Source organism: Neofelis nebulosa, chromosome 1, assembly GCF_028018385.1.
Source record: "Neofelis nebulosa isolate mNeoNeb1 chromosome 1, mNeoNeb1.pri, whole genome shotgun sequence".
Classification (NCBI taxonomy): domain Eukaryota; kingdom Metazoa; phylum Chordata; class Mammalia; order Carnivora; family Felidae; genus Neofelis; species Neofelis nebulosa.
Genome location: NC_080782.1, coordinates 141,532,636 through 141,560,402, shown reverse-complemented (window position 1 = coordinate 141,560,402; position 27,767 = coordinate 141,532,636). Strand labels below are relative to the sequence as shown.

Genomic DNA, 27,767 nt, shown 5'->3' with positions numbered 1-27,767 from the left:
GGACCTCATGAAGATAAAAAGCTTTTTCACTGCAAAGGAAACAATAAACAAAACTAAAAGGCAACCGATGGAATGGGATATTTGCAAATGACATATCGGACAAAGGACTAGTATCCAAAATCTATAAAGAACTCACCAAACTCCACACCCGAAAAACAAATAATCCAGTGAAGAAATGGGCAGAAGACATGAGTAGACACTTCTCTAAAGAAGACATCCAGGGGGCACCTGGGTGGCTCAGTCAGTTAAGCGTCCGACTTCGTCTCAGGTCATGATCTCGCGGGCCATGAGTTCGAGCCCTGCGTCCGGCTCTGTGCTGACAGCTCAGAGCCTGGAGCCTGTTTCGGATTCTGTGTCTCCCTCTCTCTCTGACCCTCCCCAGTTCATGCTCTGTCTCTCTCTATCTCAAAAATAAATAAACGTAAAAAAAATTTTTTTTTAATAAAGAAGACATCATGATGGCCAACAGGCACATGAAAATATGCTCAACATTGCTCCTCATCAGGGAAATACAAATCAAAACCACACTGAGATGTCACCTCACTCCAGTCAGAGTAGCTAAAATGAACAAATCAGGAGACTATAGATGTTGGAGAGGATGTGGAGAAATGGGAACCCTCTTGCACTGTTGGTGGGAATGCAAACTAGTGCAGCCACTCTGGAAAACAGTGTGGAGGTTCCTCAAAAAATTAAAAATAGACCTACCCTATGACCCAGCAATAGCACTGCTAGGGATTTACCCAAGGGATACAGGAGTGCTGATGCATAGGGCCACTTGTACCCCAATGTTGATAGCAGCACTTTCAACAATAGCCACATTATGGAAAAATCCTAAATGTCCATCAACTGATGAATGGATAAAGAAATTGTGGCTTATATACACAATGAAATACTATGTGGCAATGAGAAAGAATGAAATATGGCCTTTTGTATCAACGTGGATGGAAGTGGAGTGTTATGCTATGTGAAATAAGTCATACAGAGAAATATAGATACCTTATGTTTTCACTCTTATGTGGATCCTGAGAAACTTAACAGAAGACCATGGGGGGAGGGGAAGGGGGGAAAAAAGTTACAGAGATGGAAGGAGGCAAATCATAAGAGACTGTTAAAAACTGAGAATAAACTGAGGGTTCATGGGGGGGAGGAAGGAGGGGAAAGTGGGTGATTGGCATTGAGTAGGGCATCCGTTGGAATGAGCACTGGGTGTTGTATGGAAACCAATTTGACAGTAAATTTCATATTAAAAAAAAGAATTGATTATGATTACATTAGCATTCAAAATAGGAGGCAGAAGTGAACAGTAGTTGGTGCAAAGCTGTCCAACAAGTAGAAACACAAAACTGTAGACATGTCTTCAAGGTGAAGATTTGTTTACTGCTTGAACAGTTCAAATTTTATACACAGTTTAGTAGTTAGAAAAAAATGGCTAGCATACTAATTCATGGTTTTATATCCTGAAAAAAGGCATTTTAATCTATTAATTATAGGGCTGTTTCTATTAGGCTAGAGTTTTCTAATCTATTTTTAATGATAAAACTACAATTCTTGGGGTGCCTGAGTGGCTCAATTGGTTAAGCGTACAACTCTTGATTTTGGCTCAGGTCAAGATCTCACAGTTTGTGGGATCAAACCCTCCATCAGGCTCTGCACTGACAACGTGGACCCTGCTTGAGATTCTCTCTCTCCCTATCTGCCTCTCCCCTGCTTCTGTGCTCTCTCTCTCTCTCTCTTTGTGTCTCTTTCTCTCAAAATGAATAAACTTAAAAAAATTACATTTCTTGGGGCGCCTGGGTGACTCAGTCGGTTAAGCGTCCAATTTTGGCTCAGGTCAGGATCTCACAGTTCATGGGTTCAAGCCCTGCGCTGGGCTCTGTGCTGACAGCTCAGAGCCTGGAGCCTGCTTTGGGTTCTGTGCCTCCCTCTCTCTCTGCCCCTTCTGCCCTCACTCTCTGTCTCTGTCTCTCAAATATCAATAAACATTAAAAAAATTATATTTCTTTCAAAAGTATATTGTGATAATTATTAAGCTTTCCTAAACTTCTAAATGGTATTTCACCTGTTTTTTGTTAATTTTAATTTAATTCAATTTATTTTTTTATTTTTAATTCTGCTGTGATCCAAGGTTCTGTGGTTGTGTTTGACCCATACAAAATAAAATGAGATTAACCCATTTTTGGTTGGAGTTTTGGAGTGTAAACTGAGATCTTCATTCTCATTATCGTCCTGGAAAGTTGTCAAAAAGAAGATGTCTGCTGCTGGTCTCGGTATTCTGTGAGGCAAATTAATCCTCAAAACTGCTTATATTCAGAATAGAGCTGACTCTTCATCTTGGGAAGATCATATCTCGCAAAAATATGTGCTTTCCTTTTATAAGAATGGATATTCTTCATCAATTTACATCCCTTGGCTTCCCTTTTCAAACTGTTCAGGGATATTTGTCAAATCATGTGGAAACTGATAATGATAATCTCAGGATGAGGAGTCATTCATCCAGGCTTTTAGACCATGAAAAGTTTCAAGATTAAAATAATAGGAATACAGGCATGAAAGTAGACTGGAAGCAATATAAATTTTGTCAAATCATTCCTGTGTTTCTCTTAGAAAAGCAGTTCCTTACCATTTAGTGTATAGATTTGTAGCCGAGAAGGTTGTGGGTTGTGTCCATCATTTTCCATATGTCTGCTAGCCAGGTCAATAAATTCCCTTGCACAACAAAGGTAACTGGTTCAAAATTCACCTGCCTTGAAATACTCTATTTCAATGCTGAACTCTTATTTAAACTCTGAATATCTGATGTGGCAACATGAGTTCTTAATTTTGAGATCAATATTAACTACAGTCAAATATACTTTAAAGCTAAAAAAGCTTCCATACATACATTATTTAATTTGATAATCTTAAAAATATGTTATTTTGGGTTCTAAAATGCTAATACATGCAATTCTTTTATTGCATTATTCAGTGAAGCATGTATATATTACTCACATCCTCCTTCCACAAAACCTTAAAGTCCTTTTCAGCATGGGTATTAATGCCTGTTTGTTTGTTTGTTTGTTTGTTTGTTTGTTTGTTTTTTTAATTGAGCACTTAGGTGTTTTGATCATACTTTGATTCTGAAAAGTCACATTTTCATTTTACTGAAGTGAGGGATTAGTGATTATATCGCTTTCCTTTCTGCAACTGAGATTCTTACTGGATAAAAACGTGAGCGTTGTGCATACTTCATGAAGATTTTAGGCAAAAGCATCCAGTTAGGAGTTCAGCAGTAATTAAAGGACACATAATGCTGTTATTTACCCATGAATTTATACATGGATCATGGATATAGTGCATCTTGCACGAATCTAAATACAGTGAGAGAAACCTGGTAATTAAGCTTGAATTTTAAAATAAGGATCGCATCTTGTGTAATTGCTGGTTTTCTGAATAATCATAGAATGTGCAATCATAGCTCGTGTTGGTATACTATAAATGAGGTATGCTAGATTTTATAGTCAGATTTCACCATTGTCTTTTTGGTAGCACTTAAGTTGCAATTGGTTTCAATTTGAAGTTTGTAAACTTTTTTGCTACTTTCTTCTTTCTCTTAAATCTTGAGAAAAAAATCTTCAATCTCCAATTGCTCTATGGAAGATCATGCTCTATATTTTTTTCAATAATTCTATAAGCCTTTTATTACTAAAATTCATGACTTAAATCCCCTAAAGGTATTTCCATATCATTTACATGAAATCCAAACCATCATTTTACCTTCCATTTGGACAAAGTAACTAACACATTATCCAAAATTTGAATATTGCTATTATATTTATAATAATCCTGTTATAAATAGGATTGCTTTACACATATGATCTATCACATAATTAAATTCAGTTTTTAAAATGTATTTTTACTGAAGGCTTTTCTGGGTTTCTTGTTGCAATTTCAACAGCATAGTGATATGCTGATATGCTGAAAAATTACTTTTTTCTTTAAGGCAGTCATAGATCCTATAGATGATGGCCACTAAAATGAGACTGAACCCCTGCCACCCCATTTTAATTCTTTGTATCCAGACACATGATTCACTTAAGAAATCTGGACCAAAAGTCCAATAGCGCCCTGAAGCTTAGCCTAAGAGCTGAGTATTAATTATGTTTGTTTGGCCATAAACAAATCTCCTTTGATCCTCAGATGCTAATGTTCTAAACATGAGTAAGAGGTTATCACTTTCCCTCAGGAACTTTCATTGCAGCCAGTTGGATACTGATTAGAATTTGAATGGAGCTTTCCTTAGCAAAGCACACTAGCACACATGGATTCCATTGATGGTTTGGGGGCTTGTGGGTATGGGTGTGTGTTTGATTCCTAGAGAAACGTGATAGCTTAAGACAGAGACATCTTTTTCTTCGATTACCAGACCATGACCCGGTGCATGTGACACATTTTACAAATGTGTGTGGTTGAGGGGCGCCTGGGTGGCGCAGTCGGTTAAGCGTCCGACTTCAGCCAGGTCACGATCTCGCGGTCCGTGAGTTCGAGCCCCGCGTCAGGCTCTGGGCTGATGGCTCGGAGCCTGGAGCCTGTTTCCGATTCTGTGTCTTCCTCTCTCTCTGCCCCTCCCCCGTTCATGCTCTGTCTCTCTCTGTCCCAAAAATAAATAAAAAATGTTGAAAAAAAAAAAATTTAAAAAAAAAAAAAAAAAAACAAATGTGTGTGGTTGATCAGAAGGAGACTAGATAATGGGGCCTGCTCAGTGTAAAACCTATCATGCTTTTTGAAAAACCTCTTCGACATTCACTTTTTATCCTGTGGGCTTTTGTCTGCCCCTTGTTGTTGGAAAAATAAGCAAATCCTCAGGACGGAGTTATTAAAACAGATTGTGGATGTTGATTAGTTCTGCAAAAGCCAAAAATGTAAATGCACATTTGTCAAGAATTCAGGTTTGCTGCTTTCCCCCTCTAACAAACCCAGATCATATTCTGTTGTTTCACAGTAGCTGCTTCCAAGCATAGAGTTCAGATGTTTTCCTTCTAGAATGGAAACTGATACTCCGGATAATTGAAACGCGATTTCATGATCTCCTTCGAATGTTTACCAGATAATTTTGAAACCTTTTTCCATTTTGGTTTTAGCCTAGTCTGAGACTCTTTCAGAAATACATGGTGGGGGTTGGGAATGAAGGAAGATATTGTTTAGCTTGTAGTTGGCCAAAAAGTTCTGTTGCTGAAAAAGATCACAAATTATGGCTAGAATGGTTTGGTAAGTTGTTTTTGTTTTGTTTTGTTTTGTTTTGTTTTTCCACTGTGCAAAGCCAGACAGTCTCTGCCAGACAGTAGAACGGAATCTATACTGTCAGAATGAAAACATGAATAAAAGTGGTAGCCTTTATGAAGCTGGTGAGTTCTGGCAGTGAACTTAGAGGCTGGCACTTGTACTTTGCTGTGAGGGGGAACATATGGAGACTCAACTATGGCGGCATGGTCTGCTGCTAGATTGCCCAGAGAATATTTGACACTGAGATTAATGACAAGGCTAAAGTGTCAAGTTCCAAATTGTTTATTTGAAGTGTTCTGGCAACTTCTGTCGGTGAAGATTCTGATGTGTATTGTTTCTGCCGTGCTCTTCAGATTTAATAACAGAAGTGAGGGCAAACACTAATGTGCTTCAAAGAGTATTAAATCCTGTCCATGTATTAGCTCATTTAATTCTTACATTGATCATCTGATGCATGTGTGGTTTGTTTGTTTGTTTGTTTGTTTTTTGTGTTTTTTTTTGTTTTCTAGGGTTTTTTGTTTTGTTTTGTTTTTGTTTTTGTTTTTGTTTTTGTTTTTAATACCTCCCTCTCAGAGATAAGAAAAGAGAAGCAAATTAGTATCTTCACTGGGCCACATAGTTTAGAGAGTCTGGCCGTGGATGCCTTACTTCTACAACCCATCTCCCGTGTGTCTTAATGTGCAGAATGAAACAGTAGTGTTCCATGGGAAAAATCGACATTCCCTGCCTTAGGCCTTTGTTTTAGTGGCCTTTTCATATAAAAGATTTTGGGCACGGGACACCTGGGTGGCTCAGTCTGTTAAATATCCTACTCTTGATTTCTGCTCAAGTCATGATCTCTGGGTTCCTGAGTTTGAGCCCCACGTTGGGCTCCGCACTGACAGTGCACAGCCTGGTTGGGATTCTCTCTCCCTCTCTCTCTCTGCCCCTCCCCTGCTTACAATGTCTCTGTTTCCCTCTCAAAATAAATAAATAAACTTAAAAAACAATTTTGGGGGAAAGGAGGGGAAAACAAAAGTGCATAAATTCCATCAGAGGTATTAATATAGATAGCTAATTTTTGACCCTTTCTTTGCTTTTCTATTTCAGCGTTATAAGTTTATGAATCTCTGATTATTTTTTAAATTAGTAATTTTTACATTCAAATTTTATAATTATAATTCATTATTAACAGAAATGTTTCCTGTAATCCACATGTATATAATAAAAGTGTGGTCAGGGATTCTGGGTGTTTTATTCCCCAGAATTAGAAGGGCTCCTGGCACATAATTGGTGTTCAGTGAGTATTTCATGAATGAGTGAGTATTCATCATAAGCAGACAAGTGATAAAGTTAACTGCCTTGAGCTTATTCCAAAGTATGATTTTGCATTTCCTCTACTATTAAATATTCAAAGTTATTTTGTAGATAAAGCAAATCAAGACTTGAACAGGAAGAAGCTAGATAATGAGAACATTGTGCCCTTTCTCTTTTTTTTTTTTTTTTTTTTTTAAATTTTTCAACGTTTTTTATTTATTTTTGGGACAGAGAGAGACAGAGCATGAACGGGGGAGGGGCAGAGAGAGAGGGAGACACAGAATCGGAAACAGGCTCCAGGCTCCGAGCCATCGGCCCAGAGCCTGACGCGGGGCTCGAACTCACGGACCGCGAGATCGTGACCTGGCTGAAGCCGGACGCTTAACCGACTGCGCCACCCAGGCGCCCCTGTGCCCTTTCTCTTTACCAGTACTGACAAAGCACGGGGCTCTGTAGGTAGTTAGTGACAGAATGAGTGAATGATTGGGCAGACTGAATGACATAGCTCATGTCCTTTTGTGGATACCTAGTTTGAACAAGGTACAAGTATAGCAACTTCAGTGTTTGAAGAACCTGCTACTGGAGGTTTAAGGCAGGGACTGAGGACTCCACATTTGGGGAGCAGTGATCTAGCATCTCTGGGTTGGGTGCAGCCTTATGGACCATCAACTCTGTATTTAGACCTCACAGGCCATGGGCTCTGTATTCACTACCCTCTGGTACTTAGAGATTTTACAATAGCACTGCCAAACTTAGCCTCTGCTCTAAGTTCATCTGTCGCTCAGATTTAGCGTAGTCTTTTGTTAACAGGCTCTAGGGGATGTTTCTCTGAGGTTGGTTCAGTCCATTAGCCCTTCACACAGCCAGTCTTGGTTTCCTAAGAAAAGGCATCCTTTCAAATATTTGAGGATTGCTCTCTGGTTTCCAGATGCTACTCAACACCACCACACTGCTTGTGGGGTATTTATATTGGTTTCTGGCACTTGACCGAATGCCCCTTCTGTTCCTGATCACTGTCTCTAGAGCTCGTCCTTATTTTTGTACATTAATGACTCATTGGGCAGCAATACTAAAACAGCATCGATTAATGTGTGCAGAACAAAACCGGTTATGTGTTAGTCTCAGGAAAATTTCCAGTGACTTGCTATATAGCAAGCTTTTGTTAGACCAGGTAGTCAGTGAAAAGTTCCTGGACATTTTATTGATTGATGTCTATACCACCATTCTTATGTTTTCAGCCACATGATGTAGCCCCCTGCATGTGCATTTGCTCCTTGCACACACTTCATATGTGAACTTCTCCTCTCTCTCATCTGTGTGCGCATCTCCATTGCTACAGCCAGTTCCTTCATCCTGACTCATGCTTCCCCCTCCCCCCTTCATAATCTCCTGCACCTGTTCAGTTCAGTGTGTTTGGAAAAGTCTAAAGTCAATACGCTATTTTTAAAAGTTCTCTAATTTTTTTAACAGAAGCTCCATAACCTACTCCCACCTCCCCACATGATGAAACAGGGAAACAGTGCAGCAGGCAGACAACAGGATACCAGGAAATGCCCGAGAAGGTCAGCCCCACCCTGACATGACGCTCGCAGGGAATTGGACAACACATGCCAGCATTTCTAAGAAACTTGCAAGTCCAGTATATCATTTGTTATTCTAAATGTATACAGAAATGATAATTAACAATTAGATATTTGGATATTCAAGTTATTAAATAATGACCTTGAAAACAGGTAACAATCACAACACTAGTTATCGCCATATAAGTTGTCATATGTCATTTTCACAACATAGAAGTTATGTTTTATGTTTAAATTCCATAGAGGAAAATATCTATAATAATACCATGAAATTAAGCATAGTTTGCTCTGTGGAGCTCCAAAGGTATTTTAAGGAATACTTATACTGTTTATTTAATTGTAGGATTTAACTTTCAAGGTGCCAGGATTAATGGGTTCATGTTAGCATACCTATGCTTTTTATGAACAAAACTAGTTTACATTTTCATAACTTCCCTTTATAATATTGACTACAGACAACTAGTCATTTGGGCCATTAAAAAAACAAAAATCACATACAATGTATGATTATTTAGAACCAATATTGAATTATGCTCATTTTTTCCCCTTAAAAGTTGATTTGTGTTGTTTAGAACTCATTCATAATTCAGGGATAGTCGACCACACCATATGTGACCATAAGAAGGATCATTACCTTTAACAGCTGTGAATCCTTAATGAAGTGAAAACATGTACAGTCAAGGTCAACAATGTTCGTTTGTTGCAAATTTTTATTTTCCCACGATCAAAGGGTAACAATAAAGATTTCATTGGTATCAGTACTTTTCTATATATGAAAGAATATGGGCTTATTACTTATTAAGCTGTGATGCTTCTGGAGTAATAATTTTATTTCAGTGTTCCTATCTATACAGGACTCCAGTTATCCTTTGTGTTAAATATGAATACTAAATTTTTCCACACTAGATAAAATCTGAAAGATGCCATGGTCAGTTAACTATTGAATTTGAAGAGAAAATTTATTATTTGTAAAACCAAAAGTAAAAGATGTCTGGATAATGTCAAATATTGGGAATATTTTGACCTGTTTTCAAACAGGTCTATTCAGGTCTAATTCAGACCTATATTCAGGTCTAATATTTTTCTATTTTTCTTTAATCAGTTACATCCTTTGGTTGTGTGTTTGGAAATACCCTATTTGAAATGAATTCCTCTGAGTAGTATCAATTTTGTAGTTGAGAGCCTGTTAATTCGCCTGTACAGCGAATTCAATTAAATAATGTAATTAGTAAACATTTTTTTTCAGATATGGAGTTGTAATAATCGCACGGTTTTTAACAGTTAGGACTCACACCACGAATTGTCTTCATTTTAATATGTCCTACTTGTAAAACAAGAAGGAATGCTAGTTGGGATTTAGCTATACCTATCTTCTAAAATTCCACTTTTCAGATAAATAAAATACAAGTTATTGAGGTCTATGTAAATATAAAAACACACCCAATGGAAAGTAAAGGTAAGTTTTTGACTAAATCAGGAGAAAGAGATTAGAAAACCTGTCTATATTTATATTGATAGGCAATACTCATGGAGAGATATTTAGAATTGCTTTTTATTTTACTTTTCTTTTTAATAAATAATGTGATTTCACCATAAAACTAAATGACACAACCAAGATCAAATCACATGGTGAAGATAAGGCTAGAAATGAAGATTTCTTAAATTCATATTCTAGCTCTTATATTAACTGATGATTAATATTTTGCAAGTCACTTATTCAATATGAGTTCCTGAGACCTTCAGCTGACCTAGTGAGCCAGAGAATTCAGGGCCTCATTTCCATGTATTCTGTTTGATATGACTTTTTCAGAAAAAGCAGAGCACTGCAGGCTTAGCATTTTCCATCAGAATGAAGTCTTGGTAATCTCCAACCAGACAGTGTATCTGCTCTCCAGTGAAGTATTTTGTACCTTTAAGATTTCTGTTGTACTTAACAGAAAGTGATAGCACCTCTCCAACTCATTTATAATTTTTCTAGGAAAAACATTCAGGCCTAATATTTAACTCTTTTAGCTGAGGATAGTTCATTGAAAACAGAGAATTCACTGTTGAAATAATTATAAAGTTGACTAGTAGAAATAGTGATATAGAATTTACGGTAACTTTTCATAATGCTTATAAGAACTATAAATTTTACTTTATTTTACTTTAATGTTTTTATTTTATTTTTGAGAGAGAGAGAGAGAGAATGGAGTAAGGGCAGAGAGAGAGGGGGATAGAGGATCTGAAGCAGACTCTTTGCTGACAGCTGAGAGCCCAATGTGGGGCTAGAACTCATGAACCATGAGATCATGACCTGAGCCAAAGTCAGATGCTTAACTGACTGAGCCATCCAGGCACCCCAGGACTCTAAATTTTAAAATACTTCTTCAGAAGTATTTGCCATACTGAACAAAAGAGAAAATCCAACATTTAATGATGCTATTGAGTTCAACCACATTGCTAGTTCCTAAGGCTAAGAAAAAAAAAAATCTAATGTCAATTGAATAGCAGTTGTCACTCAAAATGGTTTATTATACCAGCACACTGATGAAAATTACATATCCAAATTAAAGAAAGTTGGGACAGTTTGGAAGACTGATAAATCTCAGCAATAGGAAAATTGAAAATTTCTCTTAAGTGTGTTAATTTAAATATAATAAAGCAGTCCTTTGATAGCTTTATCATTTTTGTCAAACTAAAAAAGAACAGTTTGAACTAAGTAGATTACTTAATTCACGCATTCACTCAACACTTGGTGAAAATGTGCTTTGTACTGGGCACTTTGTTAGAAGTGAGAGATGTGAAGATTACCAAAACATGGTTTTGCCCTTGATAGGTTCAGAGTATGGCAATGTGTGTGTGTGTGTGTGTGTGTGTGTGTGTGTGTGTGTGTATACATATACATATATACATGTATATACGTATATATGTATATACATGTATATACGTATATATGTATATGCACATATCTACATATATATACATATATATGTATGTATGTATATGTATATACATGTGTGTGTGTGTGTGTGTGTATATATATATATATATATATATATATATATATTTGTATGAAAGCAATGTAAGTGAAGGGAGTTGGAAGTAAATCAGAGAGAAGATAAGAAGTAATAATTCGAGTACAGGAAATAAGGATGAATAGTGATGGTAGAGAGGAACTAAAACAAGTGTGGCTCAAAACATAACATAAGTATTGTTCAGTAGTCCTCAGAATTTTTAAACATGGGATGTGCAACGAACTTGCCAGCCACGGTGGAGTCTCCTTTTTCAGTTAGTGAAGTGAAAAGATGAATATGAGGACTATGTAGCAGAACTTTTGCAGTATTGTGCAGTTCCATAACAAAACAGTGAATGAAATTGATCTTAAATTTATTCATCCATGCGAATGACCTTGAACATGGTAAGAGCGAAACCTTGTAGAGCATAATGGCAGCAACGTCTGCAGGTGCAATGATGAAGCAGCTCCGTGGCCATGTTGCATTTCTTCACACTTGTGTGCAGTGATTGATAACCTGCAGGAAAGTGTGCTTCTGAGACGGGCTTGTTTGATTTTATTGTTAAATCAAAACACCGTGGAAGTTATTCTGGACAAGTATTGTGTACATTCAGCCTTAGGCGGCACACAAGTACTTCTAATGATGTCGGTCAGTGAACTTGCTATAAACGCAAAGCTGTAGGTGAAATAAAGCCAGAATGCTCTCCTCTTTGGTTATTGTTGTGGTACCTGCCAAGGTTCTGGGTGCTGAACTGGTCAATTCATGTTTCCCCTCTGACTGGCCACCCCTCCGTAGTGCTGTTGGCTGAATCCTTCTGGCTTCCTCCACCACTGGATGTTGCTGGGCCCACGTATTCAATCTGAGAGCTCTCTTCCTTCCTCCCCTCCATGCTAACCTCATCTAGTCCTTCAAAGCTCCATCAGCAGCTGTATGTGAATAACTCCCAGATTCACAGCCCTGACCCTCACCTCTCCCCAGAGCCCACGCATCATCTCTGTTGGACGTTTGATTGGTGTTGCAAAATAAACATGTCAAAAGGAGAACTTAAGAATCAATGCCTAGATCTGCCACTCTTCTTTCTCTTTCTTCAGTTTCCTCACTGTCAGTAAATCACTCCATAATCGCACCAGCTGCCAGGGCCCAAAGTCTTGGGATCGTTCTTGCTTCCTCCTTTGGACTCACCGTGCGTGTCTTATCCACTAGGAAGTTTTGTCAAATCTGACTGAAGAACATATCCTGACTCCTGTTTACCATCTTCACTCCCCTCATCCTTTAATTAGACCATCCTTACATGAATTCCTAAGCAGACCTTGCTTCCTCCCTTGCCATCCTACAATCCATTTTCCTCAGAGCACACAAAGTAGGGGTTGAAGCAGAAAAGAACGACGGGGTGCCTGAGCGGCTCAGTCGGTTAAGCATCCATCTTTGGCTCAGGTCATGATTTCACGGTTCGTGAGTTCGAGACCCGCGTAGGGCTCTGTGCAGACAGCTCGGAGCCTGGAGCCTGCTTTGGACTCTGTGTCTCCCTCTCTCTCTGTCCCTCCCCTGCTCTCTCTGTCTCTCTCAAAAATAAACATTAAAAAAAGAGAGAGAGAGAAGGAGTGTCAGCCCATTTTGAAAACTGTGGCCTCCTATTGTCACCAGGGCTCCTTCAGTTTCCTTACCGTGTTTGTGTACCTTGTGGTCAGTCTGCTGTGGCCCCATGGACCCTAGAACTCACCTATCAGTCAGATGCCTCTACCTTCTTCTCTACCAACGCAAACTATTCTTTGGGTTCTTTGGGCTTCCCAGACTCATTCGTGCTTCCAGGCCTTTGCTACTAGTATGCACATGACTGGCCCCTTCCACTCTTTTAGCCCCCAGTGGCTATGGTACCTCTTTTAGACCATCAGCCTGAGCTGTCACTGTCCATATGTGTCTCTGTCACTCCCTATCACACACTCAGCCACTTGGCACACAGTTGTCTCTCTCTAGCTTTTCTCTCTGTAGTTACCAACCGCTCTGTGATTTCTCATTTATGCGGTTTTTTTTTTGTTTTTTTTTTTTAATTTCTTGACCATCTCCTCCCTGCCAAATGGAAGTTCCTTCAGGGTACGGACCTTATCATTTCTTTTCACTACAGAATCCTCAACATCTAGGAAAGTAATGGCTCAAGAAGTATGTATGGAGTGAAAGAAGAAGATTCTTTCTACAGATAGGTTTTTTGTCCCCCCCCCCCCCCCCCATTTTCAGATGCTCTAAAGAGGTCACCAGGGAATGAAGACTCTACGGAGAGCTGCAGAAGTGCCTTACTCATTACTTGTATATTGTATTCTGAGAACAAAACATGAAAAGTGTGCATTTTTTAGAAGTTGGCATTCCATATTTTAGTAACTTTTTCCGGTCTTTAAATCAAGTGCTTTTTGCATGACATTCTTTTTGCTTCTTAAAAGTCTATATGTCAAAATAGAATTTGATTTGCAGAAACTTAATGTTAGCACTTTGAAAAGTATGCAGTAGGGAGAAAATGATAAAAAAATTCACACTATTCACTCACAAACACCACATATTTTGTATTTTGGAATTAGGGATTAATGTATGAATAATCCTTCCAAAGAAAAATGAAAAGTAATATGAAATAATTCTTTGACTGCAGATACATTTTTTTTTTATTTTCAGCTCTGTGTAGAATATACCACCATTTGAAAATATGCTGTCACTGCAGTTATTTTTGGATAGGGAAGAAGAAAATAAAAATGTTCCAATCATCGGGCTCCTTCGTAAAGCGAAAGGAGACACACACAAATGGAAAGGTTTTATGGTAACAAAGGTATCCAGACTTGACATAAATTATGGTGAATAAACCCTATTATTTTTCCTAGATTTTCCTTGGTAGTTCTGCATAACAATTACCTATTTCCGAGTTTATTCCTATGACTTGGGATTCTGCATGTGTAAGTGATAGGATTGCCTAGGACACAGTGGAAGGCAGTTCGCTTTAATTACTGGAAGATGAATTCTGGGTTTAAAATGCATGTATCTAAAGTCCAGCTTTGCCTCTTTCTAAGTGCATGCCTTGAGCATATTACTCAGTTTCTTCTCTATGAAACAAGAATCAATAAATAAATGCTTGCCTTTTATGGTTGTTTTGAACATTAAATGAGGTAATCCAAGTAGAACATTCAGTGTCTGGAGCACGATAAGCCTCTAATGATGTTAGCGAATATTACTCTCTTTATTTTCATCTTGACAGTTAACTCATGTTGCCATATATTATTAACTGTCATCTGTCTCATGCAGGCTTCAAAGATTGCATTCGATTAACTTTTCATTATGGGGCGACTGAGTGGCTCAGTCTGTTAAGCGTCCAACTCTTGATGTCGACTCAGGTAATGATCTCATGGTTTGTGGGTTCAAGCCTCACATCAGGCTTTGCGCTGACAGTGCAGAGCCTGCTTGGGATTCTCTCTCTCCCTCTCTCCCTCTCTCTCTCTCCTTTCTGCCCCTCCCCTGTGCTTTCTCTCTCTCTCTTTCTTTCTCTCAAAAATAAATAAATAAGCCTAAAAAATGAAGAAGAAATAATTGCATCGATCTGTTATAGACTGGTTAGCCACCTAGGGCATTGTTTTCCAATATAGATCAATAGGTGTTTCATAGGAGAAATGCAAACTGCATTATCTTAACATTTTGAGAAATGCTGCACTAAACAAATTAATCAGGTTTCTACATATCAAGACTTTTCAGAGCCTTTATCATGTTAATGAATGTAGGGCTGCATTTCGTTTTTCTGTAGGTTTTAAATTTTACACATATGTACTTAATGCTTATGTAATTAAAAAGTCAAAAGTGTTAATATGCACCATGATCTCCCAGGGAGGGCATAAATTGTGCAACATTTTTCAAAATTGGGAATGTTTTACCTCAGAGGGTCTATTGCTGTCTCAATTCACGGATAGTGAAAAAGTGATTGGTAAGAGGGAGAATGTTCTTATGGTCAGGATTGGGATCCTTTCTGGCATGTGAAGAATCACATCTTTGAACTTGCAAAGCTTGACTTTTTCAGTATTACATTTATACAGAATGGATAACAGAATTTAAGATGAAACTGAAAGTAGGGTATAATTTAGACCTTTCTTATTTCACTCATCTTTGAAAGAAGCCTTTTCCTGTGGCTTAAAGTAAATCAGATAGTATGATGAAAGGAAATTGGTGTGTGTGCAGAACAAACTGATGATGCTTCTATCTGTCTTTTCTGGGAATATGTCTTGCTTCAGTCACATGTGTCTGTCTCCCAGTAAAATAGATAGCAAAGTAGAATGGTGTGAACTCCACCCTGGAGCTCTGTTTTTTGGTCTGTTACTGGCTTGCAGTGTGACACTGGTCAAATTACTCTACCTCTCTGTGCCTTACTGATCTCATCTGAAATTGGAGGTAATAAATAGATACGCTTTATAGGGTTGTGATGAAGATTAAATTACTATGTTTGAAGGATTAAGAATTATTCCCAGCCCATAGTATGCACTCTATATTTGTTAAACTAATTAAGCTGAGAAAGCTATGTCATTGCCTTTTCTGTTTATTGTCATTCATTCTCTTCTGTGGCGTGTCTAGTGTCCTATTCAACAGGACTGACGTGTTAGCAGGAAGCATGTTCACGGTAGAAATCTAGTTCTGCTACGTTGTCTCTGCATCCAGGATGTTCTGGGTTGGTTTTTGGTGTTGTAGTTTTGTTTTGTTTTGTTGTTGTTTTGGGTTTTTTTTTTAGTATAGTTGACACATAATGTCACATTAGTTTCAGGTGTACAACGTAGTGATTTGACAGGGTTCTGTTTTCTGCTGTATACACCACAAGTGTAGTTACCATCTGTCCTGTTACACTGCTATCCCAATATCATTAGCCGTATTCCTTATGCTGTGCCTTTTTTCCCCCTGTTTCATCCTGCACCCAGAAGCCTGTATCTCCCTCTCTCTTACCCATTTTGCACATCCCGCAACCCTCCCCCCACTGGCACCCATGAGTTTGTTCTCTATATTTCTAGGTCTGATTCTGCTTTTCGTTTGTTTGCTTATTCATTTGTTTTGTTCGTTTGTTTTAATTCCACTTATGAGCTGAATCCTATGGTTTTTGTGTTTCTCAGTCTGAATTATTTCACTTAGCATAATACGCTCTAGGTCCATCCGTGTTGTTGCACATGCACAATCTCATCCCTTTAATGAGTGTGGAATATGGAACATCTATAGAATATCCCCCCCCACACACATATATATTTGTTTATGTTTCATTTTCCTCATCCATTCATCTGTTGAAAGATACTTAGGTTGTTTCCAAATCTTAGCTGTTGTAAATAATGCTGCAATAAACATAGCGATACATGTATCTTTTCAAAACAGTGTTTTCGTTTTCTTTGGGTAAACACCCAGTGGTGCAATTACTGGATCTTATGGTAGTTCCGTTTTTAATTTTCTGAGAAGCCTCCATACCGTTTTCTTCAGTGGCCGCACCAGTTTGCATTCCCACCAGCACTGCACGAGGGACTGTTTTCCTCCACATCCTTGCGAGCCTTTGTTATTTCTTGTCATTGTGATTTTAGCCATTCCAACTGGTGTTTGATGATATCTCACTGTGGTTTTGATTTGCATTTCCCTGATGATTAGTAGTGTTGAACGTCTTCTCATGTGTCTGTTGGCCATCTGTATTTCTTTTTTGAAAAATTATCTCTTCAGCTCTTCTGCCCATTTTTTAATCAGATTTTTTTTTTTTGGTGTTCTGTTGTATTCTTCATATATTTTGGATATTCACCCCTTATCAGATATATCAGTTGCAAATACCTCCAGTAGATTGTCCTTTTGTTTTATTGATCATTTCCTTTGCTGTGCAAAAGCTTTTTTATTTTGATGTAATCCCAATAGTTTATTTGCCTAGTGGTTACTAGAGATTCTTCCCCAGGCCATCACTGTGGGGGTGGCCAGACAGGAAAATAGTTATTTGGCTGCTCTCTGTATGAAAACATACGGTGTTCATGCTTGATAGTGTATTCTATTAAGCAAAAGCGATAGTTGCGTCTCTTAGTGTGAAAATAGATTGAGAAATCTTCTAAACATCTTATTTACTAGCAGTACTAACCTCTTAAAAATTATTTCCATGATGATTTGGTGCACAGCAGTAATGATAATAGTTAATATCTAGTGAGCACTGCGCAAAGCCTGTTCGTCATCTAACCTTCACTATAAGCTTATAAAAGAGACATCATCAGGGACGCCTGGGTGGTTCAGCTGGTTAAGCGTCTGACTCTTGATTTTAGCTCAGGTCACAATCTCTTGGTTTGTGAGTTTGAGCCTCACATCAGGCTCTGCCAACTGTTCAGAGCCTGCTTGGGATTCTCTCTCTCCCTCTCTCTCTCAGCTCCTCCCCTCCTCGTGTTCTCTCTCTCTCTCTCTCTCTCTCTCTCTCTCTCAAAATAAGTAAATAAACTTAAACAAAGAAATAAAAAAAAATAAAAGAGGCATTGTCATTATCCCCATTCTGCAGTCAAGAAAATCAAAGACACTAATGACTTGTCTAACATAGAATTAATACAATGTTAAACTGGTTTACAAACCTAAGAAGTCCACCTCCAGACTTTGTACTCCTAACCACTTTACACTCCTGTTTCTCTTCACCTCAAAACTTTAAAACACTCACAGAGCACTTAGAAAGTCTAAAATCAATGGTTTATATATCTCAACACCAACTTCCCCAAGGCTGAGTAAACACTATGGGTATTTGGAACCGTGCACGTGAGCATGGGCATATGATGAGTATAATTCAGTACATACCATGGACTATGATATCCATAGAAGTATTTTTAATAATAGCCCAAAACTGGAAACAATCCAAATATCTAACATAAAATATGACAGATAAATATAGATATTAAATATCCATGCAAGAGACTGTTATTCAGCAATAAAAAAGTAACCAACTCCTGATACATGCTACAACAATCAAGAACCTCAAAAACATTCTGCGAAGTGAAAGAAGCCAGATATAAAAGACCACATAGTATAGGTTTCGGTTTATATGAAATATCCATAAAAAAACAGTCTCTAGAGTTGGAAAGTAGAGTATTGGTGTCCTGGGACTAGGGGTTAACTGCACATAACCTTGAGACGTCTTTTTAAGGGGTGATGCAAATCTGAAAGCTAGGTTACATCAAAAGTTGCACACATCTGTCAATTTACTGAAAATGATTTACCAGAAAAGAATTGTACACTTAAGTGGGTGAATTTATCATTCATGTTCTTCTGTGATGTGTCTAGTGTCCTATTCAAGAGGACTGACGTGTTAGCAGCAAGAGTGTTGATGGTAGTAATCTAGTTCTGCTACTTTGTCTCTGCATCCAGGATGTTCTGGGTTGATTTTTGTTGTTGTTTTGTTTTGTTTCGTTGGTGTTTGTTTGTTTGAGTATAGTTGACACATAATGTCACATCAGTTTCAGGTGTACAATGTAGTGATTTGACAGGGTTCTGTTTTCTGCTGTATACACCACAAGTGTAGTTACCATCTATCCTGTTACACTGCTCTTCCAATATCATTAACCGTATTCTGTCAATTTACTGAAAATCATTTACCAGAAAAGAATTGTACACTTAAGTGGGTGAATTTTGTCACATGCAAATTATTCCTCAATAAATATGTTAAAAAAAAAAAAAGATAAACAAACCTAATGATAGCCCAGAGATTGAGTATTTTGGTCCGTAGTAAGTGATAAAGATAAGGCAGACTGAAAATCAAGTTCAAAAGTTGATAATACATTGTAATTTTTGTATTCATCTGGCCTCTCTCCATAATTTGTAGAGTAAAAGCTAAAAAAGTCATTTTTTTTACAGTTAGCATCAAAATAAGTTGGCAATGAAATAGGAAGTTTTATTTATTTAGAATTCAGTCATACATAATTTCCCTTTGATGTGATAATCTGAGTATCTGACTTTGGAAATAAATTAGGTTTCTGTACCTCATTTAAAGCTCATCACTTGAAATAAAAATGTTTAAATGGAAGTTGCATTATGGTATTAAATTTATGTCTGGAGGAATTTCTGCAAAGTGTGGAAGAAACTCTCTATTTTAGCCTGGATGGCTAATTAATATACTTCTTCAGTCAGTGGCCCAATTTCATTATATTCTGTCCTTTTATTTTCACTCATTTCTACTTGGTGAGATATGCAGGGTGTTCATTTATCATTTCCCCTATTGTGCACATTAGGCAACAGAGGCATATAGGGATTTAACTTGGCCTCGTACTCAGTGGCCCTGAATACTAGTCGCATATAATCCATATATGATCCCAATACCGTGAACTCATTGTTTCAAATAGCAGATACTTAATAAGTGCCATTTGATGAATTTGGTAGAGCCATGTAGATATCATAACTAGGTTCTTTATTTTTAAAGTTTCCTTAATTTATTTAAGTACACCCAGCGTGGGGCTTAAACTCACAACCCTGAGATCAACAGTCACATGCTGGGATGCAGGGGTGGCTCAGTCGATTAAGCATCCAACTTCAGCTCAGGCCATGGTCTCATGGTTCATGAGTTAGAGCCCCGCGTCGGGCTCTGAGCTGACAGCTCGGAGCCGGGACCCTGCTTTGGCTTCTGTGTCTCCCTCTTTCTCGCTCTTCCCTCCCCCTCTCAAAAATAAATAAAACGTTAAAAAAATGTAAAAAAAAAAAGTCACATGCTTTTCCTACTGAGTCAGCCAGATGCCCCTTATAGCTAGGTTCTTAAGCAAGTTCATGACTGTCATCTTAAAGGATTCTCTGAACATCTTATAGTAAGTTGGAACTGCAAGCAGTAAGGATTTAAAATATGACTCAGTACCGATGCATTACAATAGTCTTTGTTGTGCATTATCAGGCATCTTACATGGGCAGATGGAGAAAAGTATGATCCCACACAAACTCTGCCCATTTAAAAATAATTTTCCTGAGTGCCTCATTTCTCATTCCTGGGCTTCAGGCTTTGTGAAAAAAAATTAGGGAGGTACTATAGATTATTTAACTATTGTACTGGCTCTCCATGCATCAAAACAAAAGAAGAGCGACAGACTACTGGTTTTACAAGTTATTCTTCCCCCAGAAGCATCTTGAATGGCATATTCCCTGACGCTTAAAAGCCTCTGATCTCAGTCTATTTCTTATGAACTCAAGAATTTACTGTTAGAGACAGATTTGTCAAAAGCTCACACATCATTCTCCCCCTCCTTAGGCCCTTTCTTAAAGAAATAAACCCTTAGTGTGTTTTCTTGTTTTGTTTTAAACAATATCTCTTGACCTGTTCTTAGTTACAATTACATTTCTTAATTGCATTCTCTTTCTGTTGTCTTTATCCCACTGAGTGCATTTCTTCTAGCAGCAACGTGGATCCTATAACCATTTCTTCAATTGTTCTGTTATCTCGTGAATTTATACTCCTTACATGCGAAGGTGGATTGTTCCCTGGAAGGCTGAACGTCAAGCCTGGATGCTTTGTTTGGTATTTGTGGCCCTTCTGTTTTCACTTGATGGTTTTTGTATTCAGAAACTCAGGTGCTAACAGCAAGGGAACAAAGATGGGTATCTTTTTCAGAGAGCAGTAAGCATGGGAGCTATGTAAACATTTTTCTGGTTACACTCACTTTGTTTTTAAGACACTTGTCTTTTAGATATAAGTGAGTCTGAGTGGGGTGGCCATAACCTAAAGCACATGTATTGGCAAGTTTGCAGACATTTGTTCGAGCTCTCTGAGCACATGTTGAATAATAGATTCTGTTTTTGTTTATATGTTTTTGGCAGCGCCCAGCACTGTGCTTTCTAAAGTTTAGGAAACATGTAAGTTTATGGGAACTCTTTGCCTCTACTAAGGCTGTAAAGGGGAGAAGATACAAAACGTAGGACAGAGAGGATGAAGCAGATTTTTGTTTCTTTTTTGTTGTAGGAAATTGTAGCTATGTCTTTCCCATGCAAAATTCAGCATCTTAAAGGTGGGAGTCTCTGTTTTTCCTTGTGGAATCCCCTTACCTTGTTTGAAACACACACATTTTTCTACTTTTTAGAGACTACATTCAGCTGTTAACACGCCTGCTTGATTTCTCCCAGTGCATGTTTCTAAAATGCAGGTTTTACATGCATACACAGTATTCCTAGATGTCTCTTGACTAATAAAAGGATCTTAGCATGTTTTTAACTCTGTTCAATACCTAACTGTCCAATATTTTAGACTCGTCTTGGCTTTTATGCCTTACAGTAGTCATTTCTATACTGTTTTATGCTAACGACGCTTATTTAGATTAACTGATAACGTGTTCCGTTTTTGCTCACCATTACTTCCCACTCCTTTCTGCCTACATTTCCATATTCCCAAAGTACATCCTTGAGTTTTTTAGGTAAGAACAGCTAGTAGAAGCCTCTCTTTGTTTTTGCTTTGAAAAATATGTATTTGATTCTCTATTTTCGATTTACTGGGCAGAGGATTCTAAGCAAACAGTTATTTCCTCTCAGCCTTTTAATAATATCATCCCATGATCTTCTGGTGTCTGCTGTAGCACTGAGTCCTCTAAATTCAGCTGTTGGCATAAGTATTATTATTTAGCAGCTCATGTGCTCTTCATCCTGCTTGCTTTCAGGAGCTTCTCTCTTCTTTGGTCATTAGCTGTTCCATTATGACGGCCCCCAGCTGTGGATTTTTCCTTGTTAATCACACTCACCTCGCCTTTTATCCGAGGACTCCTGTTTTTCGTCAATTCTGGGAAATTCTCGGCTGTTCTTTTTTTAAAATATTAACATATTCCCATTGTCCTTACTTTCATTCTCTCACCCCTCTCCCCTCCCTCCCTCTCTCTCTGTCTCAGAATTTATGTTTGATTTTTGTTGTTGTTGTTGTTGTTGTTGTTGTTTTTAAGTTTATTTATTTATTTATTTTGAGAGGGTGTGTGCGTGTGAGTGGAGGGGCAGAAAGAGAGAATCCCAAGCAGACTCTGCACTGTCAGCACAGAGCCAGATGTGGGGCTCCCTCTCACGAACTCTGTGATCATGACTGATGAGGGAGCATAAGGTAAGCTGACACTCACAAACACACCACCCCCCACCCCCCAGCCAGGTGGGATATGTGTGACATTCCTCAGGCACTCCTGGCTGCCCAAGAACACAGGAAAGGGGAAAACAAATGGTTAACTGATAAGAAATCACAGTCATGCAGGACTTGAGTCTCCATCAGTTTACAAACGTCTTAGTAAGTTACAAGAAAAAGGCAATCTTATCAACCTAATCTCCAGAAACCTACTGATTTAGTTTCCTGGAGCCCCAACATCATCCTTCCCTCCATTGTAATGTGGGAACAAAGGCAAGAAGGAAATGGCAGGTAAAATTAAATTCCTTTATAAGCTGCAGCCCATTGACAAATACTGGAGGCAAATACAGAGTAGAACATTTCTCCAGGAACCCCCTACTGTCCTCACTATAGGAAAAATAACCTTAGCTTGACAATAGCAAGGCCTCCTATCTTGTGAGTCCTCTTTAGCATATCAAAGTCCTTCTGGAGGCCTCCTTTTGTCTTTACCTCCCCCAACTCCATATAATATCATCAGTCACTCTTCACAACCCCAGTGCAGCTCCTGCTCATGGGTCCTGTCCCCCTGCTTTAATAAAATCACCTTTTTGCACCAAAGACATCTCAAGAATTCTTTCTCAGCATCAGCTCCGGACCCCCACTACTCCAAAAACCATCAGTGACCTGACTTGGAATTAAAAGTTGGACACTTAACCGCCTGAGCCACTCAGGTGCTCCCTCAGAACTTCTGTTAACTGTTGTTCCTTCTTATTGTATCATCTACATCACCTAGCCACTTGCTAGTATTTTCAAAATCTTTCTATTACTCCATTCTGTTTCCTTGTCTGTTTTCTAGTTCACTGGTTTTCTCTTCAACTGTGTCTAATTTGAATTTAGCTTGCTTATATGTTTACTTACATGTATATGCAGTATCTTATTCAGTGTTTATTTTTTAATTTATGTCTTTCGTCACTTTAAACCTACTTATTTTACAGTTTATCTTTTTTTTTTATTATTATTATTTTTAAGCTCTTGGGTTTCTATTCCTGTTGTGTGTTTTCTGTGCTGACACTCAGTCATAGTGGGTTGCTTTCTTATACATTTTGTCATTGCTTATTATAAGGTTATCTAAATCTTCAAAATATTGTAAGAGTGACCTGCCTCTACTTCTTCCAGATGCTTCTGTGCTATTACTAGCCTGCCGCTAGATACGTTTTCATAATTTCCTGGCTTGGGACTGCCACAGTGTGCAGATTCTGACATTTGAATCCCAAATCAGGTAAAGATTTTTAAAAGTTACCAAAAACAAACAAACAAACAAACAGAACACCATTTTCCTTGAACCCACAGTGAACAATGTCCTTAATGCTCTATGTTAAGTGGATATATTTATTTGTTTTCTTGGTTGACCCTTCACAGAGGGTGGAGCTCTTCTAGAGCTCTTTTCTGTTACAGGTATTGCTATCTTATTGTCTGTGGTCCACGCTGAATGTCAAACCTCAAGCTCCTTGATCACCTAGACCGGCAGTCACCTTCCTCTTCACAAGTTTTGTCTCTGTACTAGCTCGCTGGCTTCCATGTCTGTTCCTGGAACCTAGATGGCCCCTTTCCTTTTTGAGCAAATCTAAATAGGCATTTTAGAGAAATTTCAGGCTCTCTGGTCTGTCTAATCTAGTCTGTTGTGGGACACAGAAGTTTCCAAAATTTCTTAGTGGTGTATCTGTTCTCTCTAAAAGTTGACAACTCGCCCATAAATAAACAGATTTTTTAATGTTTGGACTCGACTCTAATCTAAGGAAACAAATGATGATAGGATAAGCTAATAGTGAAGATTTATTTAAAACCTAAAACTTAAGAGGGAATCCAAGGAACTTAAAATAGATATGACCTCCTCTTTGTACATCACCAAAGTAAAATAAGAGCTGATATTTTAACGTTCATGATTCTAGGGCAGATTAAGAGCCCTAATTTTATATGCACATGCATAATAGGAACCTGGAACCCTCCTTTTCTGCTGAGCCTGGAAAGAAATAGATTGGAAGGAAAATAATTTACCATTTGAGTATTACTCTTTCTTGATTTTTTTTCCATTAGATGGATCTCTTTCCTCTGTCTTTATTTTTCCTATTTTTTGCTGCTTGCAGCTTATTCTCTCCCACACACTTTAAAAAAAGATCTCTCTTGAAAGGAACCCTGATTTAGCAGTTTTGTTGTTGGTTTGCTTTGAAACTCATGCAAAGTAACACATAAAGGCAAAGAAATATTAAGGTACCATAATATTACTATGTCATCCTCCTTGTTAGAAACTTGAGCCAGATTCATTCATTCCTTGTGATCTCCTCCTCCAGTGTTGGCAGGCATCATAGCCACCTTTTTTAAAATGTGGAAGTGACTTCACACATAGCTTATTTCCCCAAGGTCATTCATGGAGGCATTAGTAATTATGATATTTTTAAGCAGAAATAGATCCAAAAGCTCTCTAAACAATGTATTTGACCCAGTATTTTTAGGATAATTTATGACAGGTAGAGGCTAGAAGAACTTCGATAATGGTAATCAATAAGGTAATAAGGCTGTGAACCAGGCACTGTTTCAAGGCTTTCCATTTATTTATTCATTGAATTCTAACAGTCCATGAAATTCTTTTCTGATCCTGTTTAAAGGCCAGGCTTTCTGAGAAGTGAAGCCCCTCCTTAAAGTTATGTAGCCAGGATTTAGTGAAGCTAGGATTTACAATCAGGTCATCTGCAGTGTGGCTCCCACAGTCTATCTGTCTCTTGCTTTACACACACACACACACACACACACACACACACACACACCCTAGTATATACATACAGGAACACACACATACACACATTCTAACACACACACTCCAACACATACAGCCTGTGGTGTGGTAATTATCTTAGAAATATCTCTACCTTCGTCTGTCTTTTTCTCTCTGTTTATCTGTGTAGGAAGAAACAGGAAAAGAAAAAACCTTTCACTATTCAGTTTATATTATGACCCTAATATACTGGATTGTCTGATCACTGGCAAATGCTCCAATCCTATTGGAAAGATGTTATTTTAAAGGCACATATTTCATAGGATTGAGGCTAAGATCTTGTCCTGTGCACTTAATTTAAACGAGCTCTGAAATCATTAGAACTCTTATTTTCTTATTATTGAAAAACAAAAGGTTTTCTTTTGAATTTTGGTATCTAGTGACTTAATTCAGAATATGTGCCTTCTACTAACTCAGAACAAGCAAATGAGTGACACTTATCATTAGTAGGTAACTTATTTTTTGATGTTTATCTATATTATACATAATGATAAACCATTAACTAAGATTAGATATTTAAATGTGATGTTGGATTCAATTAATATATTTTTATTATTTTAGTATTATTTAAGGATTTTCTATACTATTGTTTAAATCATATAATTGTTTAGAAAGAAATAAACCTTAATATTATCAGTTTTACAGCACAAAGATTAATAAAATGGAAATAAAGTTCTGATTAATTGGAAGAGCATTTTGCTTCCTTGCATGATTTATCAGTGTAGATTACATTCTGTTTCCTTCTCTAGTTTGACCGACTGGGCTAAACTTAGTGAAAAATGCTATAGAAATGCTTTGTGTGGCCTCAGAATTCAAAGCCCCAAAAGGGTGGTCGCTTTCCCGGTTCTCCTTCTTCTTCACCTAAAAAGAGTCTCACTGTCATTTTAAATCAATATCACTGAATTAAAATGTATGATATGTGAAAGCTACAAGGATTTTTACATTGATGGTACTAACATATTTGATGCCCTGCAGAAAGAAAACATGAGACAGGCACACATAAAGGTTTCATGATGAAAGTCATTGTCATGCTGCGCTAAGACCTTCTAATTCACTGTCAGCACAGTATCAGCTTTGAGGGCAGTCTGTTCTTCGGAGACATGGTGTTTTCTTTATATACTAGCCATTCCTACATGAATAGAGAACTGGGATTAAATTTAAAAGGTTGCATGTGCCTGTCACTGGAGCATTACGTATGGGCCAGAGGTAGAGCATAATTTCCTGCTCTTTTCTTCACAGGATAACTTTTGGCCAACTCTCTCATCTTTATTAAAAAGTAGATGGATAATACTGTCAAATGACCTTACTACTCTCAAAAACAAAACAAAACAAGACAAAACAAGACAAAACAGAATAAAACCCAGCTCTTCTCGGACTATGACGGAGGCTTTAACCCTTAGGCTGAGCTAGCTTACTCTTTAGGCAGTTTTTGCTTTGCCCTTCTGTGAATTGGCAGTCCTGAACTGGCCGTCAGTGATTTGGCTGACTTGCTGCAGAGCCTGGAGGCAGCGAGTGAGAGAAGTATGCATTGCCTACAATTTAAAAAAAAGAGACCCTTGTAGGGCTAGAGGAGTAGAACAAGTAGGGGTGGAGCTGGACAAGGAATACGAGCAGAGAAACAAACAAGCCGACAAGGCAAACATCAAGGATTTAAACAAAACGTGCACCCAGTTTAAAATTATCCTGAGGCCGAGCAGATTATGACCACTCTTCTCTAAGATGCAAGGAGAAAAACAAACCTTCTTCCTGATAGATCCATCTAGCAAGTGTCTACTGCAAACTCTGTGCCATGTAGAGTGTGACATGTGGAGAAGTCAACCCTTAAAAATCCCCATACCTGGTCTAGCAGAGCTAACAGAATAATGGCTGAGGCAGACAAGACCAGTAAGTGTAATGCAATTTAATAAGCAGCAACAGAATATGTAAGTACTATGTAGATTTAAAGAAAGGCATAGGATAGAAAGCAAACAGTTTTTTTTCCCTCCTTTTCTTTCACTAGCTCTCCAACCTTTTATGATGAAGGAGAACTCCACTTTCAGATAGCATGGTCACACTTTCACACTGTTTGCATGAAGTCTGGAATGGTCCTCAGGCAGTGTTCCTGCCTGTAAGCACACCCTTCATGCTCACAGAGAGGAAATAGAATACTACCTACGCCTCTAGATGGCCATCCATTTGCCCTTCCTATGTAGGACCACATCAGGCTTTCTTCTGTTCAAGCTGACCTTCATTCCTTCAAATGAAAACAGCAATTAAGAGAAAATAGTACTGTTCTCTCTGAAACACATGTCAGGGACAAATCATCCATATGTAGCTTCACTCTCCATTACTAAACTGAGCAGAGCATTCACCTGAATCTGAAAGGATGACATCCTTTTGCCTGTTGATTATATTTATCTGCTTGTCCCCAGAACCTTAAACCCAGTATGTGAACACTGACCTCATACGGTTCTCCCCCTCCCTGCCACCTGCCTTGTCAGTTCTTCCCTTGTTAGGTATGCCTTATATTGTCCATCCATATTCTCCAGCCAGAAATGTTGGTGCCATTCTAAACTTTCCTTTTCTGGGGGCACCGGGGTGGCCCAGTCAGTTGAGTGTCTGACTTCGACTCAGGTCATGATCTCACAGTTTGTGAGTTCAAGCCCCGCGTCAGGCTCTGTGCTGACAGCTCGGAGCCTAGATAGAGCCTGCTTCACATTCTGTGTCTCCCCATCTCTCGGCCCCTCCCCTCCTCATGCTCTGTTTCTCTCTGTCTCTCAATAATA

The 27,767-nt window shown here is 38.2% G+C and overlaps 1 protein-coding gene across 4 annotated transcripts in view; it reads left to right on the top strand.

Annotated features, from left to right (window-relative positions):
* Window positions 1-27,767, top strand: part of PRR16 (proline rich 16) — a 303,706-nt gene that overhangs the window by 130,085 nt on the left and 145,854 nt on the right. Inside the window, exon 2 of one of the 4 annotated variants that reach the window (XM_058738234.1) lies at window positions 8,026-8,117. The exons of the other annotated variants lie outside the window; for them this stretch is intronic. Within the exon in view, the coding sequence (XP_058594217.1) occupies window positions 8,106-8,117 (12 nt within the window). The 5' untranslated portion in view covers window positions 8,026-8,105. The remainder of the gene's footprint in view (window positions 1-8,025; window positions 8,118-27,767) is intronic. 4 annotated transcript variants of the gene reach the window in all.